Here is a 15,995-nt window from a genome sequence, read left to right on the forward strand (position 1 = left end):
TTATAATAAAACACGAAAGAAGATCACCAACCACTAAAAGTGCATGTGATGGTTATCACGTGATATATTTTGTATATCTCCGCTGTCCTTGTGAGGGGTGGTGTTTTTTGTTATCTCCCCGTTTATCTCCGTCGGAATATTAATTTATTTACAGATATGTTATAGTATAGCTATATTATATGGCAGTATTACACCATTAACTGTAAGAGATATTATCTAAATAACTGTCTAAAGAGTCAAAACATTATTGGTTATTGTATAGGGTAATGGAACGGGCTATACAGCAGACTGATTTTGATGCGTTGGCAAGTAAGATTAGTGCTGTGAGTACGAAGTACTTGCCGCCTGTCTCTACTTCCAGAACTGGTGCTGGCGCAGGGTATGATATTCTGGCACAGTTGTATATGGCGTACCTTGAAGCGCTTCGTGGGGTGAGCAGGAGAGCGTTTGGGAAGTGTAAGTACAGTGGGAACTCTTACCCCGTTATGAATTATGGGACGTATCTACGGACATTGGCGATTGATGAGCGTGTATTCCAGTTTGTGGAGCGAAATGGTGATGGTCCTTTACAGATTGTGAATATTGGGTGCGGGTCTGATCTACGGATGGTGCCTTTACTGAGACACACAGGGCATGACACACAGTTTCAGTCCCAGGGGCCCGCCATTCGATACGTGGACCTGGATTATATGGAATCGGTGAAGTTGAAGAGAGATACACTAGAGAAATCACCAGTACTGAGCTCCATGCTCCAGGATGAACGATACGTACTGGAATCCTGTGATTTAAGGGACATAGAGGCCACAAAGGAGCTGCTTTTGCGGTTGACTGATCCCAAGGTCCCCACATTGATCATCTCTGAATGTGTCCTCTGCTATTTGCCGGAGAAGGAGTCCCAAAGTCTGATAGATTGTATTATAGATACATATACAGAAGGAGAATGGGTTTCGTACGATCCAATCGGAGGGTCGGCCCAAAATGACAGGTTTGGTGTGATTATGCAACAAAATTTACGTGAGTCCCGTCAACTAGAGATGCCCACCTTGCTGAAATTCAATTCATGTGCAACCTATGCCTCAAGGTGGACTCAGAGGAACAATTCGGTGTTTAAGAGTGAAATTATGGACATGTGGCAGTATTATAATGACTCAGTATCTCCACAGGAAAAGAATCGTTTGAAGACATTACAATTCATGGACGAAGTAGAAGAACTGAAGATAATGCAAAGTCATTATGTAACATTCTACTGTCAATGGAAGGATTAAAAAGAAAAAAATGTCTTTCACTTTATGTAGGCATGTAAATAACCCAGTTTAATTTTATATGTATATATCGTATTTACTTATATATAGTATTAATTTATAGAATCATTATAAGTTCGAAGCATAAAAGTTAATAAACCTAATCTGAAAGTTATTAAAATAGTGCATATAATTATTTGTCAAGGTGGTGCTTCAATAAATATTTGAACGAATTGAATGGTAATATCAGGGAGTAGCTTGTGATCACTGTTCTGTAATGTCAACATTTTCTTTAACTTTTTCATTTTCAGTCTCCTCAACAATCTCCTCTTCTTCAGTGGCATCATTGATAGTTCGGCCTTCCCTAATGACATAAACAAATCCCATAAATATCACAATTGAAAGAGGACCAAATAATGGTAAATATACAGAAACCTTATGTTTTAAGGGCATAAAATTCTGCTGTACCATCTCACCGTGGAAGAAAGCTAACTCTGTCAATCTTACTAGTTCGTTACTCTTTGCCAAAGCACTATTCCAGACGAAATCTCCACCTTTATCAGGATTATTCAATAACTCTATAATCTCAAGTCTTAAGTCCAACGCTTGGGTCACGTTTCCCATAACTTCTTGTGGCACAGCCATTTCTTGGAAGCTTGTAATTAGTTTGACCAAAGACCACAGAGTTTCAACAGACTTTTCTATATTCTGTAAAGTCATCAGTCTCTTGAATGAGTCAATTGTGATATATGGAGTATTCAGTTCGTCGTTTTCTGAAGTCAAACCAATCAACCTTGTCAAATCTGCCACAAATTGAAACATCACAGGTTCCAAGTAGCTTTCAGAAATTACTGAGTCACTGGTCAGCGGATGCTTGTTAATAACAAGAACACCCCACTGAGGAACCAGGAAACTTGACCAATCGTAAACAATATTGTCCTTCTTTTTCCCGTGGATAAAGTTTAAACCTTCTGGAGCGTTTGCAGGGTCCGGGAACACCATTGCCAAGTTCAAGGTGGTGAATTCTTTATAATAGTTCATCGAGGATAAGTCTGATAAGTCAATTGTGTGTGAAAGCTCTGTCCATGTGACGTTATCGCTGTTGTTCAACGCATGTAAGTTTAGGTCATTGTGGTAAATGATCGAGGTATCCACAGTAAAGTTAACCAGAGGGGAGATAAACTCTCTGAAAGGGGTGAAGAAGTTCTTCAGTGTTTTTTCAACCTCCCACTCGACGGGGTATCCACCACCGTTCAGAAGCGATATACTTAGGTGGATATCCGGCGTGTATGACACTGCCATCGAGTTCTGTTTCTTGGATTTGTAATTTGAGAACTTCTCCCACTCAATTGTAAACACATGTTCCACGAGAGTCTGTGCTACAAAGAAAGGCAAGTCATTCGTGGCCACAGCTTCGTCATCGTACAGCACAGTGATCTCCTTCGAGTCATATGCCGGCAAGAACCCACTAAGCGTATCCAAGACAAGGGAAACAACATGGAAGTCATCCCCACGCTTCATTGCTTCACCAACAACTCCTTCATCATACGGTAACACCTGCAAAGACCAATCAATATCATGCTCCCTCGAATTCAACAGGTAGTTCACTTGCACTTGCACCGCGTCGTGCACATCCGGAAACTTATACGTCTCACTCTTGATATATACGGGGATAACAACATGTACATCCTGAAATGCATCCTCATGCAAAGACTCAATGTAACTAGTAGGCAACGGAGCCCTATATATATTTGTCAACTTGTACCACAACGGTACACCCACCACAACATACAACACCACAAAGAACACACTAACCGCCTTCCTGAGAAACATTTGTCCGTCTGCCCTTATTGACCCTTTCTGTATCTATGCCAATAAACACTACTAACTTGCTTATATACTCTTTTAATCCAAATCCCAATTGCCCTATTGGATGGCTTTCATGTCAAAATGTCTAAAAATGCTGATTTGGCCCTTATAGCGAAAAATGGGTGTATAAGGCACTTTTGAAGGTTTAGGATTTATAAAGGGCTTATCGACGTGTGAGGAAGCTGTTTAACCACAGCGTTTTACAATAAAAATACTCTATAAATAATATAACAGCCAACAAAAGATACAGGATGTTAAGGTTTAAGCGATTTGCTTCTAGCCAGCGTGCGGTGTTGAAGAAATATCCTGTTGGTGGGATACTACATGGGTACGAAATTAGACGGTGTGTTCCTGTGCCTGAGTTGAAATTGACTGCTGTAGACCTGGTGCATGAGCAAACTGGGTCTGAACATCTGCATATAGATCGTGAGGACAAGAATAATGTGTTTAGTATTGCGTTTAGAACGCTGCCTAGTGATGCTACTGGTGTGCCGCATATCCTGGAACACACAACTCTATGTGGGTCAGAGAAGTATCCTGTAAGGGATCCGTTCTTTAAGATGTTGAACAAGTCATTGGCGAACTTTATGAATGCTATGACGGGTCCTGACTATACTTTCTTCCCGTTTGCCACTACCAATCCCAAGGATTTCACTAACTTGAGAGATGTATACTTAGATGCTACTTTGAGACCCTTGTTAAAGGAACAGGACTTTTACCAGGAAGGGTGGAGGTTAGAAAATGCTGATATGGCAGATCCAAAAAGCGATATAGTCTATAAAGGTGTGGTGTTTAACGAGATGAAGGGACAAGTATCCAATGCAGACTATCATTTTTGGTCGCAATTCCAACAGACAGTTTATCCTTCACTCCATAACTCTGGCGGAGATCCACAAGAAATAACTAACTTGCACTACCAGGACCTATTAGACTTCCATGCGAAAAACTATCACCCTTCTAATAGTAGAACTTTCACTTACGGTTCTTTACCGCTGGAGGATACTCTTGCTAAACTAAACGAAGAATTCAAACTATATGGGAAACGGGTACGTGACAACAGTTTACCTCAACCTATTAAAATAACAGTGGATAAAGAGGTGAATACTACGGGGCAAATGGACCCAATGTTACCACCGGAAAAGCAAAATAAATCCTCAATGACTTGGATATGTGGATCTCCCACAGATGTTTATGAGTCATTCCTGCTGAAGGTGTTAGGTAACCTTCTATTAGATGGCCATGACTCTATTATGTACAAGAAACTAATAGAAACGGGTATTGGTTTCGAATTTACTGTCAACACTGGTGTAGAATCCATCACTGCAGCAAACCTGTTTACTGTAGGTGTACAAGGTGTGGAGGATATACAAAAGTTTAGACAAACAGTTATGGAATCGTTGAATGACGTAGTCGAAACTAAGTTTGATGAAAAGAAAATAGAAGCTATCATTCAACAACTTGAACTATCTAAGAAGGATCAGAAAGCTGATTTCGGTATGCAGATACTATATTCTATATTACCTGGTTGGACGAGTGGTATAGATCCAATCCAGGGATTGGATTTCGATGAGCTACTATACAGATTTCGCGATGACTACAATGCCTTAGGTGATAAAATATTCAAAGATTTGATAAACAAATATCTACTAAACAGTCCTAAGTTTTTGTTTACATTAGATGGATCTGATCATTTTTCAGGTAATCTCGCTGAAAAGGAGTCGCAAAGCCTAAGTAAGAAAGTTGAAACACTAAATGAAGACGACAAACAAGCGATTTATAAACGTGGTATCCTTTTACAAGCAGCTCAAAACGAACAGGAAGATCTGTCGTGTTTACCTTCTGTTCATATTTCTGATATTCCAAGAAGCTCAGATTACTACCCAGTGGAAACGACTAATAAAGTTTCAGTGAGAAACACATTTACAAATGGTATAACTTATTGTAGAGGTAAAAAGTTAATTAATGACAGTATTCCTTTAGAGCTTTATCCGTATTTAAGTCTATTTGCAGCCTCATTAACTCACTTAGGTACCAGCACTGAACCGTATAATATAATTGAGAATGAAATCAAGTTACATACCGGAGGAATTACCACCGATGTTAGTGTTGTTCCTGACCCAGTTAACTTATCACCCAAGCTATACTTCGAATTTAGTGGATGGTCTTTAAACTCTAAAACAAGTCATATATTCGATATCCTAAAAAAGATTCTTGTTGAAACTGATTTTAAGAAGCATAGCGAAAAATTGAAGGTGTTAATAAGATCATTAGCCTCTTCCAATACCGCCCACATAGCTGAATCAGGACATACTGTAGCGAGATCATATTCTAGTGCCCATTTATCCACCGCCAACTCAATACAAGAATCGTTATCTGGTATCGAATACTTCAAACTAATTTCACGGTTGAATTCTTTATTGGAAAACAATAATTTGTTTGAAACAGAAGTTATTGACAAGTTGAGTGAGCTGCAAAAGATTATTATTGGAAAAGAGAACCTTGAATTTTTTGTTTCCTTAGACTCTGTCGAGCAGAAAGTTAAAGTTAAAAATGAAATTGATACGTTTACATCGAGCTTGCCTACTGGGAAAAAAGTTGATAATCCATTCAAGACGAGCTCATTCCCACTCCTTGCCAAAATAGCAAAAGGTACACTAATAAATTTTCCATTCCAAGTTCATTATACTGCCCAATCTCATGTCGGTGTTCCATATACGCACAAGGACGGTGCCGCTTTGCAAGTTCTAGCTAATATGTTAACTTTCAAGCATCTACACAAAGAAATAAGAGAAAAAGGAGGCGCATATGGTGGCGGTGCGACATTTACGGCACTTTCTGGTTTATTCAACTACTATTCATATCGTGATCCACATCCTCTAAAGAGTTTAGCAACCTTTGATAACGCTATCAAATACGTTTTAAACGATGCGCAATGGAAATCTGCAGATATTGATGAGGCCAAACTTTCAATATTTCAACAGGTTGATGCACCAATTAGCCCAAAAAGTGAAGGTACTACATGGTTTAGTTCAGGAGTTACCGATGAAATGAGACAAACCAGAAGGGAGCAGTTACTTGATACCTCATTGCTAGATATTCATCGCGTAGCAGAAAAGTATCTGCTACCTAGCTCTGGTGTAAATACAGTAGTTGGACCAAGTATAGAGAATGAAACTGTATCTCCTAAATGGAAAATAGAAGATATTGGGATTGAGACAAAATAGAACATAAAAATTAAGAGGGTATGGGTTATTATTTGAACTATGGAGAGAGAACGTATATAAAGCAATCCCGTTTTCAGAAAATATCTGGAACTTTTGATGACCAAAATTTTGTAAATAGTTTTTTAACACAATTGCACTTATATATCATGTAATTACTACCGAACTTTACTATACATAATATCATAGTTCTAGTATGTAGTTAATATATGAATGCATTATACCCAAATAGGTTTACCACGCTTTTCCATTCTTTCTGCAAGTGCGCGAACTTGTTCATCCCATTCTTCCAATCTAACCTTCATTTTAGTTATTTGTTCATCATTAATTATTCTTGGTTGCACCCATGTAATCGAAACTAGTTCATTTACTTGATCAATCGATCCCTTCAATAAACCAAGACTGATTGCTCTGATGACAAGGTGTTCGACCTGTTCCTTGGGCAGATTTGTGGCGTTAGAAATGTCTTGGAAAGATAGCATACGAATGTTGTTAGAGAAGATGCATTCCACCAAACTCATGAGGCATATCTTCTGTCTCAAAAAGGATTCATTTTCCGCAAGGATAGGGGTCTTAGGAATCTGAATATTAATCAGAGTATCAAATTTACTTAAATCACCTACTGTTAAAGCATTTAGCAGTTGTGATAGCCAGGTATAGTCAGTTCTGTCGCTAATAAGTTCCATTATTGGATGTTGTAGCAGTTCTCCAAAGTTGTAGATCTTGTCACCTAATAGTGCAGCAATACACAAGTCATATGCTAGTTCAACGCTTGGCTCCTTGTTTATTATAATAAGTTCATTCTTATCTTCCAAAGTTGAAAGGTATAATAGCGCTGTGTAATAAAAAGAATTGAAATCATTCTTTATTTTAAAATATTGTGCGTTGGCAGAGTAGAAAGAACCAGTCAAGATTAAAGGAACGTTATCCTTCATCTCAATGGTCTTCTCTAGGGTATCCAGCAGATCTCTAGCCTTAATCAATTCTTCCTTCAACAAATAAATCCTTGCAATCTCAATATCAATGAAAAGACACCCGTTCTCATGGTTATTCAATCCATCGTTTCTAGTCTTCTTGGCATCAATATCTTCTAGAGTCTGCTTTAAGTGAGTAAGGTATCTCAAAGACTCATCATAGTCCGTTACATTTTGTAAAGATACAAGAAGAAATTGAACCAGGGACAGCTCATTGACATTCTCCAGGAATTTGACAACAAATGCATCATAAACACGCAATCTCAACGGCTTCGACCTCTCATCTGAGTAAAAAACACACAAACTTTGTGTTAACTGATGCCATAACTTGTTCTCATAGTTGTGCTCAAATTGATCAAATAATTCCCCTAGTTGAGGGTCAGCCTCCAGGCGCAATGTGCTCAAAATAGTGTCTATCTCATGTACTGCCATTCTTGATAATCTTGTATATATAATGTGAATATTCTCAATCCTAGTTTTACCAATTGATTTACTTGAATAGTGTTGTAGTGGCGAGGAAGTTTTATATTGTGGTCCATCTTAAAAGGGAGGTATGGTTTTGTCCATCTTTAAAGGGCCCCTCATGCTCTCTCGCTGTAGCTCCTTCGCCTAAATTTCATCTTCTGTGGCAAATGACGTAAAGTATGATATTTTGATCTTTAAATATTAATCATAGCTTATATTGTTAGAAATGTATATGTAATTATATTTTGCTATTTTATTGAGATATAATAGATTAATTCTGTATGATTAAGGTATTTACTTACGTTCTTTTTTTTTTATTTCTGTTAAAAAAAGAAAAAGAATTAATTCTTGCCAAAACTTCAATGAGATGTTTTTCATGTTATTTTATGATTGATGTTCTTTCAACAGTTTCCAAGCTGCCAATGATTCCCTTGAGTAGTCTACCATCGCCTTGGAGACTTTGCGAAGCAGTATCTTCCACTTGATATCTAGTTTTGATGCAACGTGTTCTAGGTTCGTCAAGGTGGAGTTATTAACATCTTCTATGTCCCGCATAATAAGTTTCTGTACTTCTTCCAACTTGTCTAGTTCACGTTCCAGTATCTTCAATTCTTGCATACGTTCAGATTCTGTTAGAAGTGTTGGATCTAATTGACGAGAGTTCCTGTCTCTCCTCTTAGCCAACTCTTTTCTCACTTTAAGCTTATTGGCATGTATTGTAGAGGCACTCAGTCTCTGGGTTGCTTCCTCAACAGATATAGTCTCTCCGTCATTCACAGTTACATGGGAAATATTATCCTCGGCTTCATTAGATAATAGTGATTCATTATTAACATCGCCATCATTTGCATCTTCGTTTGATCCTGTCTGTGTGGTTCTACCCGTGATATCCTGTATCTCGTCACTTTTTGGATAGCTTACACGGGATACCGTGGAGTGCATATCATCAAAACTGGACACTTTTCGAGCTTCCAATACAATGCTTTGGTTCATGACATCCGTCATATTCTTTATGTGGCTGTCAATTTCTTTCAGTGATTTCTGCCGCTTTCTGTTTTTATCAATGGTTATCTCCACAATTTCATATTGAAGATATTTGGCCTTTCTGAAACTCATTACTCTCCTGGAATCTTCTAGTAGTTGGATAAATTCGTATAGTGGTTCCTCCAAATTTATTACAAGCTGTTCTGATAGAATTTCATGTGTAACATAACTGACATCACAAGCATGGCCGACCTTCTCGATCACCACGCTGGTCTTCTTATCAAGCACCTCATCCTCATCATTAGTAGGTTTCACGTTATTCTCCAGTGAGAAAGAGTTATAATGTACCCCTAATTCACTGAATAGACCTCCGATCATCTTTAAGTGGTTCTCTAGTTGCTTGACAGACTTGTGTAAATTTCTGTAATTTACTTTATGTTCCCAGAACCTTTTCTCGAGGTTGTTGAACTTGTTTTCTAGCTCTGCATTAGTTGGAATCAACGGGTTCAAAACACTGACGTTTCGACTCAATTTGGCATTTGGTGATGGAAGAATTAAGTGCAGAGGGCTTGGTTTGGTTGGGTTCAACGGTGGGGCTAAGTGGTTATCGTGAGGTAAAATTATGATGGGGGCCGAGTTTAACACATCCTTCCACAGGACCTCGTTATCTAAGAACTTCTTAAAGACTATATGGTTAGCTATTTCCGGAATATCGTAGCAATCATTCAAAAATGTGCTCAGCATTCTCTTTCGCGAGTCTATGATTCTTGTATCTACAGACTTCTTCTTGAAGATATAGTTCATGATGGAGTGTTTTGGTGGCAGCGCTGGCACCACAATGGTCGGCAGAAGCAAAACAAGGTTCTTTCTTAGCGAATGGAACTCAGAATACCTTCTAGTCGTGTGTATACCGTTCAGCTCGATAACATAACCTATTGCGTGTTTCCCCCATGGATCCCTATAATCTCCAGCATCGCTGATAGTAATGGGGCCCTCGTTATCTGCTGGTATCTTAAACATCGACTCACCTGACACCGTCATCGACTTCACCGGGACGGACACAAAGGGCTCATCTGCAGAACGATACAGCGTCTGTGTCAGTATATCCACATCTTCCTCCTTTATATCGCTATTCTCATTGCTATCATCGTCATCTTCCTCTACTCCACGCAAAACTGGTAGCGCCTCATCTTCTCCTTCTGCTTCTCCTTCTCTGTCACCTCCATGTTCATCATTACCCAGTACTCCAGTTATTCCAGAAGCATACATATGTGTAGTCCCCACAAAGGGGTTATTATCCTCCTCTTCCAACTCCTCTACCTTTACCGGACTTCTACTCTGGCTCTGGCTATGGCTCTGGCTATGGCTTTTACCGTGGCCATAGCGTTCATTAGACCGACTCTTCCTCCTACCCATTAGTCTTCTACTATGTTGTGTTATGGCTGTATTGGTTTGTATCTGTCTCTGTATTTATATGCGAAAGGTCTCTTCTAGTAAGGGAAGGCCTATTTTCCCCTTGAAAAGGATCTCAGCGCTACGCCCAAGACAAAAGACAAGAAGGTTGGATAATGGATGTAAAGACAAAGACAGGAGATTATTCAAAAGGAATATAAATAGAAACGCCTGTTTGGTACAGTACAATAAAACAACAAGAATCCAGAAATGGAAGAACGTATGTTTCCTTGGAGAAGTTTTTAGATTTTAGATCTCACTTATTTTGTGAATGAAATTACTAACAAAATCATATCCTACCTGAATAAATATCCGGACTTGGGTATTTAAAATGGATAATCTAAATAGCACAAGTTAAGGCGTCTGATATGGATGCGACCATGACGCAAGCTGTGTTCAAGGTTGCAGAAGAGGCGATGAAGGAGTATACGTTGGAGCGGGACATTGCGAGTGCGGTGAAGAAAGCCATGGACGAGCAGTTCGATAAGACGTGGCATGTTATCGTCGGCAGGAGTTTTGGTTCATATGTAACCCACGAGAAGAGCCGTTTCATCTACTTCTACGTCGGCTCACTCGCATTCCTAGTGTTCAAGACATAAGATTTTAAGTAGAAGAGCAAAAACAAATGAATCAACAAAAGTAAGACAATTAATCAATAATAATAATAAAAGAAAAATAAAAATAAAAATAAAACAACCATGCTAACAATAACAACCTATTACATTAACCTCTGCGTGCCAGAAACAGGCATGGGATCACGTGATGACACGTGACTTATGGGTGTGTCTGTGAGTTGCTCCGCTCCGACGGAGAAACGGAGAAGGAGAAAAACCGGAGCCGGCGGACGGGGAGAGAGAAAGAGAGAGAAAGCAAGAAGTGTAGGAGTGCAAAATCGTTATTGATAGTAGGAAGAGTGTAGGCAATAGAAAGACTTGTCATAGAGAGGCACAGAGAGAGAGCATAGCGACAGTAGAGGTACAGAGAGAGAGCATAGCGACAGTAGAGGTACAGAGAAAACAGAGGGACAGAGAAAACAGAGGGACAGAGAGATGACGGAGCTGGTCTATGGTTGAATGTGATAGTTTGCTCTGGGTGCAGTAAAAAAAAAATCAAAAAAAAATCAAATGAATTGAATAGAGTAAGTCTAAAGCAAAAAGCAAGAAAAAAAAATTTTGTTTTGTAGTATTAAAAAATAAAATTAAAGAAACAAAAGCTTGACTAATAGGTTTGTAAAATAGTGAGCTGTTCTTAAGGGGTTATAGAAGGAGAAGATATTATTACATAAAAAAGCTAAAAAAAAAAAATACTACTGTAAGAAGGAGATATTTCTTTATAATATAGAGGGAATAAAACGATGAATAAGGTTAAGAAAGAGAAGAAGCGTGCTGGTAGGAAAGTTACTGATACTGAGGCGAAGAATAAGAGGACTGCGCAGAATAGAGCTGCGCAGCGTGCGTTTCGAGAGAGAAAGGAGGCGAAGATGCGTGCTTTGGAAGAAACGATAGCTGTATTAAAAGGGATGAATAGTAAGAAGAACGGTGAGACAGAGTATTTGAAGCGATGTCTGGTGGGGATGATACAGGAGGTTACGAAGTATAGGCCGTTGAACAGTGGGGACCAGAACATGTTACGGTTTTTAGAGGATCTGAGGCCCGATGATGTCGACTCTCTTGTTGCAGAGACGGAAGCTACTACTAGTAGTACATCGGGTGTAACGAATGGTGTAACAAATGATATTAACATCGGTGGAACATCAGCCACAGCTAACAACGGTGTTTCCATGGATAATTCTAATAACGACAACGATGTTAGAATAAATAGTGGTCTGAGTAGCTCACCAGATGGTTCTGCAACGAGTTCCTCTGGGCTGACTACGAAGACAGCAAGCACGTCGACGACGACGGTAAGTTCTAATTCAAGTTCAGGATGTAATAAGACACCCGAAGCCAAGGATAATACAAATTATGACATTGTTCCAGAGGTGCCGAATGGATCATCTCCGCTCAGTGTATCATTCCACAGTCCGTTGTCTACCGAAGCGGCAAAACGGGGCAATAAAGAGCAACTTACACAGGGGCCCGCAGATTCCAGTTCGTGGATGGACCCGATATTCGACCAGGAGTTGAAGCTAAATCCGTTGACTGGGGACTCTGGCGCCAATCCGTTTGACCTGTTCGATATGATGAACTCTCCAGTTATTACAAACTGCTGGACCACTAATGACCTTCCCGTCAAGCCAGGCGGTGTGTTGAACTTGGACTTCACTGTCTCGGATAACAATTTCATAACACCAGACTTGGTTTCGTACCCAATCATTGGCGAAGATGGTGACTCAGAAAATAGAGTGCAGAGGATCGAACCCAAGTTGGCGTTCCCTAATGATGAGGTAGATAAGGACCACATGTTGGCAAGGCGGGACAGCAACCTGTTTGACGGTAAAGTTCATATTTGCAATCCAACGATTGAGTCTCCTAATGCCTTTATTGAGGACAATACCAGTGACCTGATCAATGATTTCACATGCAGTTGTCAAACAAATCAAACTAGCTGCCCAACCAAGCAGTTCGATACCGAAGCAACGCCGTGCTACACTAGTGAAGAAACCTCAGATGGCAGCGACGAAGAAGTCCGCTGTGAGTTGTTGACCCGTTACATATTACACAAGGAACCACTTTCCTCAATACTACAACACTTGAGAAAGAACAAAGAATCCTCTTACGGAGAACTGCTCAGCCATGGCGCTAGGAGGTGCACAGATATCTGCGGAGACCTAGTACCAAAAACAGGACTGTCGGCAGATGACCTCGAAAACTTATGCGATGAATTAATGAACAAAGCCAAAATATCTACTGATGGAGGCATCATACCTAAACCACAAATAATGATTAAAGCAAGAGACCTTCAGAGAACAGTTGCGAAACATTCCACATCATGATCACATCCTTTTTTTTTTTTTTTTTTTTTGAGCTTTTTTTTTCCCAACGTTTTTTTTTATTAGTAGAAATAGTTACCTTTCCTAAAGCTATTCATTCTTCCACTCTTCCACCCAAACTCCTTGTTAATACAACCAATATAGTTATCTAGATAGATTTATAGAAATAGAAGATGTCTCATATAATATTCATGAATCACTTTTTAGTGGCCCAATTTTCACCCGCGGGAAGGCCTTAGCCGTGGGAAAATTTTCAAGACGAACAATGGGGGTTGCTTCTTGCATTGTATAATATTCAATTAACTTAACTTATTACTTTTGAACATCATTTAACTTCACTATTTCCAGTAAGACGACCGACTCAGACTCTAAACAAGGAACACCTCGAGGAAAGAGTAAGAAAAGAAAGATACGGGGTTGAGGAGATATAGAGAGAGTAATTAGAGACTCACTGGAAGTAAAAGGAGATTCCAAATTTAAGCAGCCACTACTAGTGTAAGAAGAAAGTAAAGAGTACTCTGAACTTAGCAAAGGTATAAGCTGATGTCATTGTTCAAGGAGAATTACTCTGTTACGAGGGAGAAAGAAGGTGAACTACGAGAGAGGGGTAAAGATGTTGGTGAGGATATAGACGTGAATATGGCAGGGCTTTCGCTGACATCGTCTATTGGAGAGACTCGATCTAGTTCTGTTGCTGGTTCTTTACATATCTCTAGTCCTGGGCCATCTAATGCTACGGTACAGACTATATTACGAGATGTTTCGCAGCAGGATGATACTCCTATGAGCCATAATGAAGAAGCAGCAGCCCAGCTTAATGCAATGAATGAACATAGACCAAGTATAGTGGCACTGAAGATGTCGCTGAAGGAGGTAGCAGAGGCTGCTGCTGCGAAGAGAGTAGCCTATCAGATGAAAGGCCTTAATAGTGTCATGAACTCTTCTCAAAGGAGCTCTGTATCGGCATCTTCTCGTGACGAAGTGTTTGTGGATGCTAGTCCCGTGGTAAATAGAACACCGTCGATTGATATTCCTAGAGCTCCTGATGGTCAAAAGCAGAACTTCTACAATGGTGTGAAATCCAGTAATCACTTTCCGTACCGTCTGGACGAGGGAAATAATACCCCTCTTAATGTTGATCCTGATGCGGGGATGTTACAAGGTGCTGATGTTGTTCTGAACCAGGAGCTTCTGGAGAAAGCTCTGAAGAGGGATATGAAAAGGAAACGAACCGATACAATGCAATCTTCTACAGTGGCATTGAACAAAAAATTGTATAATTCTGAAGGTAGAGGTTCAACGGAAAATACTAAATCTGTTGGAAATAGTACTGAGGAAACAAGTAGTGATGAACCTCTTTCTGCTACGGCAGCAATGATGATGCGCCTCTACGGCGATCCTACCTTGATGGAACAACAAAGGATGATGAATCAAGAGCAACAAAATAAGTATGTTCATAAGATTACAAATGCTGCAGCTAAAAAGAATAAACCTCTCAGTGGTAAAAGGAAAATACTATCGAATCCAAATTTGAACTTACAGCCTTTGGAACCGTTAAGACCAGTTAATGAACTGGGTATGTTTTCTGCTCAGAAGATAGATAAAGATCAAAGAGCTCCAACGAATGAACAGACATTTAACAAGACCAACGTCATACTAAAATGGAGAGATAATAAAGAAGATCCTAAAGTTAAAGAAACGAAAGTTTATCTTGTAAGTAGAGAAATATGTGCATCTTTGCAAAACAGAGAAAAATATCCAGTTGAATACATTCAAAGGAATGAGGAGAATTTCTTGGCTCAGAAAATACCATTGGAGTTTGATGTAAATGAAAATGAATGGTTTGTACCAAACTTGTATCTACCTCCTGGTATTTATCGATTCCAGTTTTTAGTTAATGGTAATTTAAGACATTCAGATTTTTTGCCAACTGCAACAGATGAGCAAGGTAACATTGTCAATTGGTTTGAAGTACTGAGAGGCTATGAAAAAATAGAACCATATAGAGATGAGGCCGAAATCCAAAGTGGCTATGCTAGTTCAGCGGAGACTACCTTGGAAGGTAATGATAGTCTCCTAACCGGTAGTGCAGCTAATAGTTCTTCCAGTATTGGGAACAATAGCCAGAGTAAGATCATCACTCAAGTGCCATCAAATCGGAATCAAATCTCCAGAAATTCGTCCTACTATTCGGCTAAGAGTATTGAACGGCCCTTTACTCCTTATTCCGATTATACTGGCATCAGCAGATCAAACTCTATTGTAGGGAACAATAGTGACTCAGGGTCTGCTATGATGAACAGAAATCTCACTTTAGATTTCTTGCCTCCACCAACATCAAAAACTTACTCTTACTCTACTAAAATCCCAGCTTTATTCAGAATATCTGGGGACTCAGATGATGAGCAAGAACTAGATGCTAATCCCAGAGCCTTTTATGATCGGCCAAGTTTTACGCATCGTGTTGTCGATTGCAATCAGGATGCTCTATTTGGAGATTTACAAAAAGGAGGAAAGATGGACGCTGAAGAAGCTGAAAATTTGTTCCTAAAAAAATATGCCGTACCTGATTTACCAGTTTATTTGAATTCAACCTATTTAAATAAGATTTTTCATGAATTCCATCAAGTGGCTGGACCATCTTCCGAGAATTCATCAATTAATCATATAATTCCGCATGTGAATTTAAAGCATTTACTTACCAGCAGTATAAGAGATGGCATAGTTAGCGTTGCATGTACAACCAGATATGCAGGGAAATTCATTACACAAGTAATTTATGCACCATGTGACCCTGTGACTGGCGGAGAACTTGATGAAAACAGACGTTCTACTTGAAATGAAAGTCATTTATAAA

The 15,995-nt window shown here is 39.4% G+C and overlaps 8 protein-coding genes across 8 annotated transcripts; 5 read left to right on the plus strand and 3 right to left on the minus strand.

The window, feature by feature from the left end:
* Positions 1-266: 266 nt before the first annotated feature.
* On the plus strand, positions 267-1,265 carry PPM1 (leucine carboxy methyltransferase; the record flags this gene model as incomplete). Its single annotated transcript, XM_071054270.1, has 1 exon — positions 267-1,265. The coding sequence occupies one exon, from the start codon at positions 267-269 to the stop codon at positions 1,263-1,265; it is 999 nt and encodes a 332-aa protein (XP_070908963.1).
* A 240-nt stretch (positions 1,266-1,505) lies between these two features.
* On the minus strand, positions 1,506-3,074 carry GPI17 (GPI-anchor transamidase GPI17; the record flags this gene model as incomplete). The annotated part of the gene is made up of 1 exon (XM_071054271.1): positions 1,506-3,074. One exon carries the CDS (start codon positions 3,072-3,074, stop codon positions 1,506-1,508), a length of 1,569 nt encoding a protein of 522 aa, XP_070908964.1.
* A 287-nt stretch (positions 3,075-3,361) lies between these two features.
* Positions 3,362-6,334, plus strand: CYM1 (pitrilysin family metalloprotease; the record flags this gene model as incomplete). The annotated part of the gene is made up of 1 exon (XM_071054272.1): positions 3,362-6,334. One exon carries the CDS (start codon positions 3,362-3,364, stop codon positions 6,332-6,334), a length of 2,973 nt encoding a protein of 990 aa, XP_070908965.1.
* A 215-nt stretch (positions 6,335-6,549) lies between these two features.
* Positions 6,550-7,737, minus strand: RPN9 (proteasome regulatory particle lid subunit RPN9; the record flags this gene model as incomplete). Its single annotated transcript, XM_071054273.1, has 1 exon — positions 6,550-7,737. One exon carries the CDS (start codon positions 7,735-7,737, stop codon positions 6,550-6,552), a length of 1,188 nt encoding a protein of 395 aa, XP_070908966.1.
* A 417-nt stretch (positions 7,738-8,154) lies between these two features.
* SNX41 (Snx41p) lies at positions 8,155-10,170 on the minus strand (the record flags this gene model as incomplete). Its single annotated transcript, XM_071054274.1, has 1 exon — positions 8,155-10,170. One exon carries the CDS (start codon positions 10,168-10,170, stop codon positions 8,155-8,157), a length of 2,016 nt encoding a protein of 671 aa, XP_070908967.1.
* A 246-nt stretch (positions 10,171-10,416) lies between these two features.
* On the plus strand, positions 10,417-10,805 carry DYN2 (dynein light chain; the record flags this gene model as incomplete). Its single annotated transcript, XM_071054275.1, has 2 exons — positions 10,417-10,426; positions 10,555-10,805. 2 exons carry the CDS (start codon positions 10,417-10,419, stop codon positions 10,803-10,805), a joined length of 261 nt encoding a protein of 86 aa, XP_070908968.1.
* A 755-nt stretch (positions 10,806-11,560) lies between these two features.
* CAD1 (Cad1p) lies at positions 11,561-13,141 on the plus strand (the record flags this gene model as incomplete). The annotated part of the gene is made up of 1 exon (XM_071054276.1): positions 11,561-13,141. One exon carries the CDS (start codon positions 11,561-11,563, stop codon positions 13,139-13,141), a length of 1,581 nt encoding a protein of 526 aa, XP_070908969.1.
* Positions 13,142-13,681: 540 nt separating this feature from the next.
* SIP1 (Sip1p) lies at positions 13,682-15,976 on the plus strand (the record flags this gene model as incomplete). The annotated part of the gene is made up of 1 exon (XM_071054277.1): positions 13,682-15,976. The coding sequence occupies one exon, from the start codon at positions 13,682-13,684 to the stop codon at positions 15,974-15,976; it is 2,295 nt and encodes a 764-aa protein (XP_070908970.1).
* Between the last annotated feature and the right edge of the window lie 19 nt (positions 15,977-15,995).

The sequence above is a fragment of the Nakaseomyces bracarensis genome, assembly GCF_045282275.1.
Source record: "Nakaseomyces bracarensis strain CBM3 chromosome Unknown Scaff13_0, whole genome shotgun sequence".
Taxonomy (NCBI): domain Eukaryota; kingdom Fungi; phylum Ascomycota; class Saccharomycetes; order Saccharomycetales; family Saccharomycetaceae; genus Nakaseomyces; species Nakaseomyces bracarensis.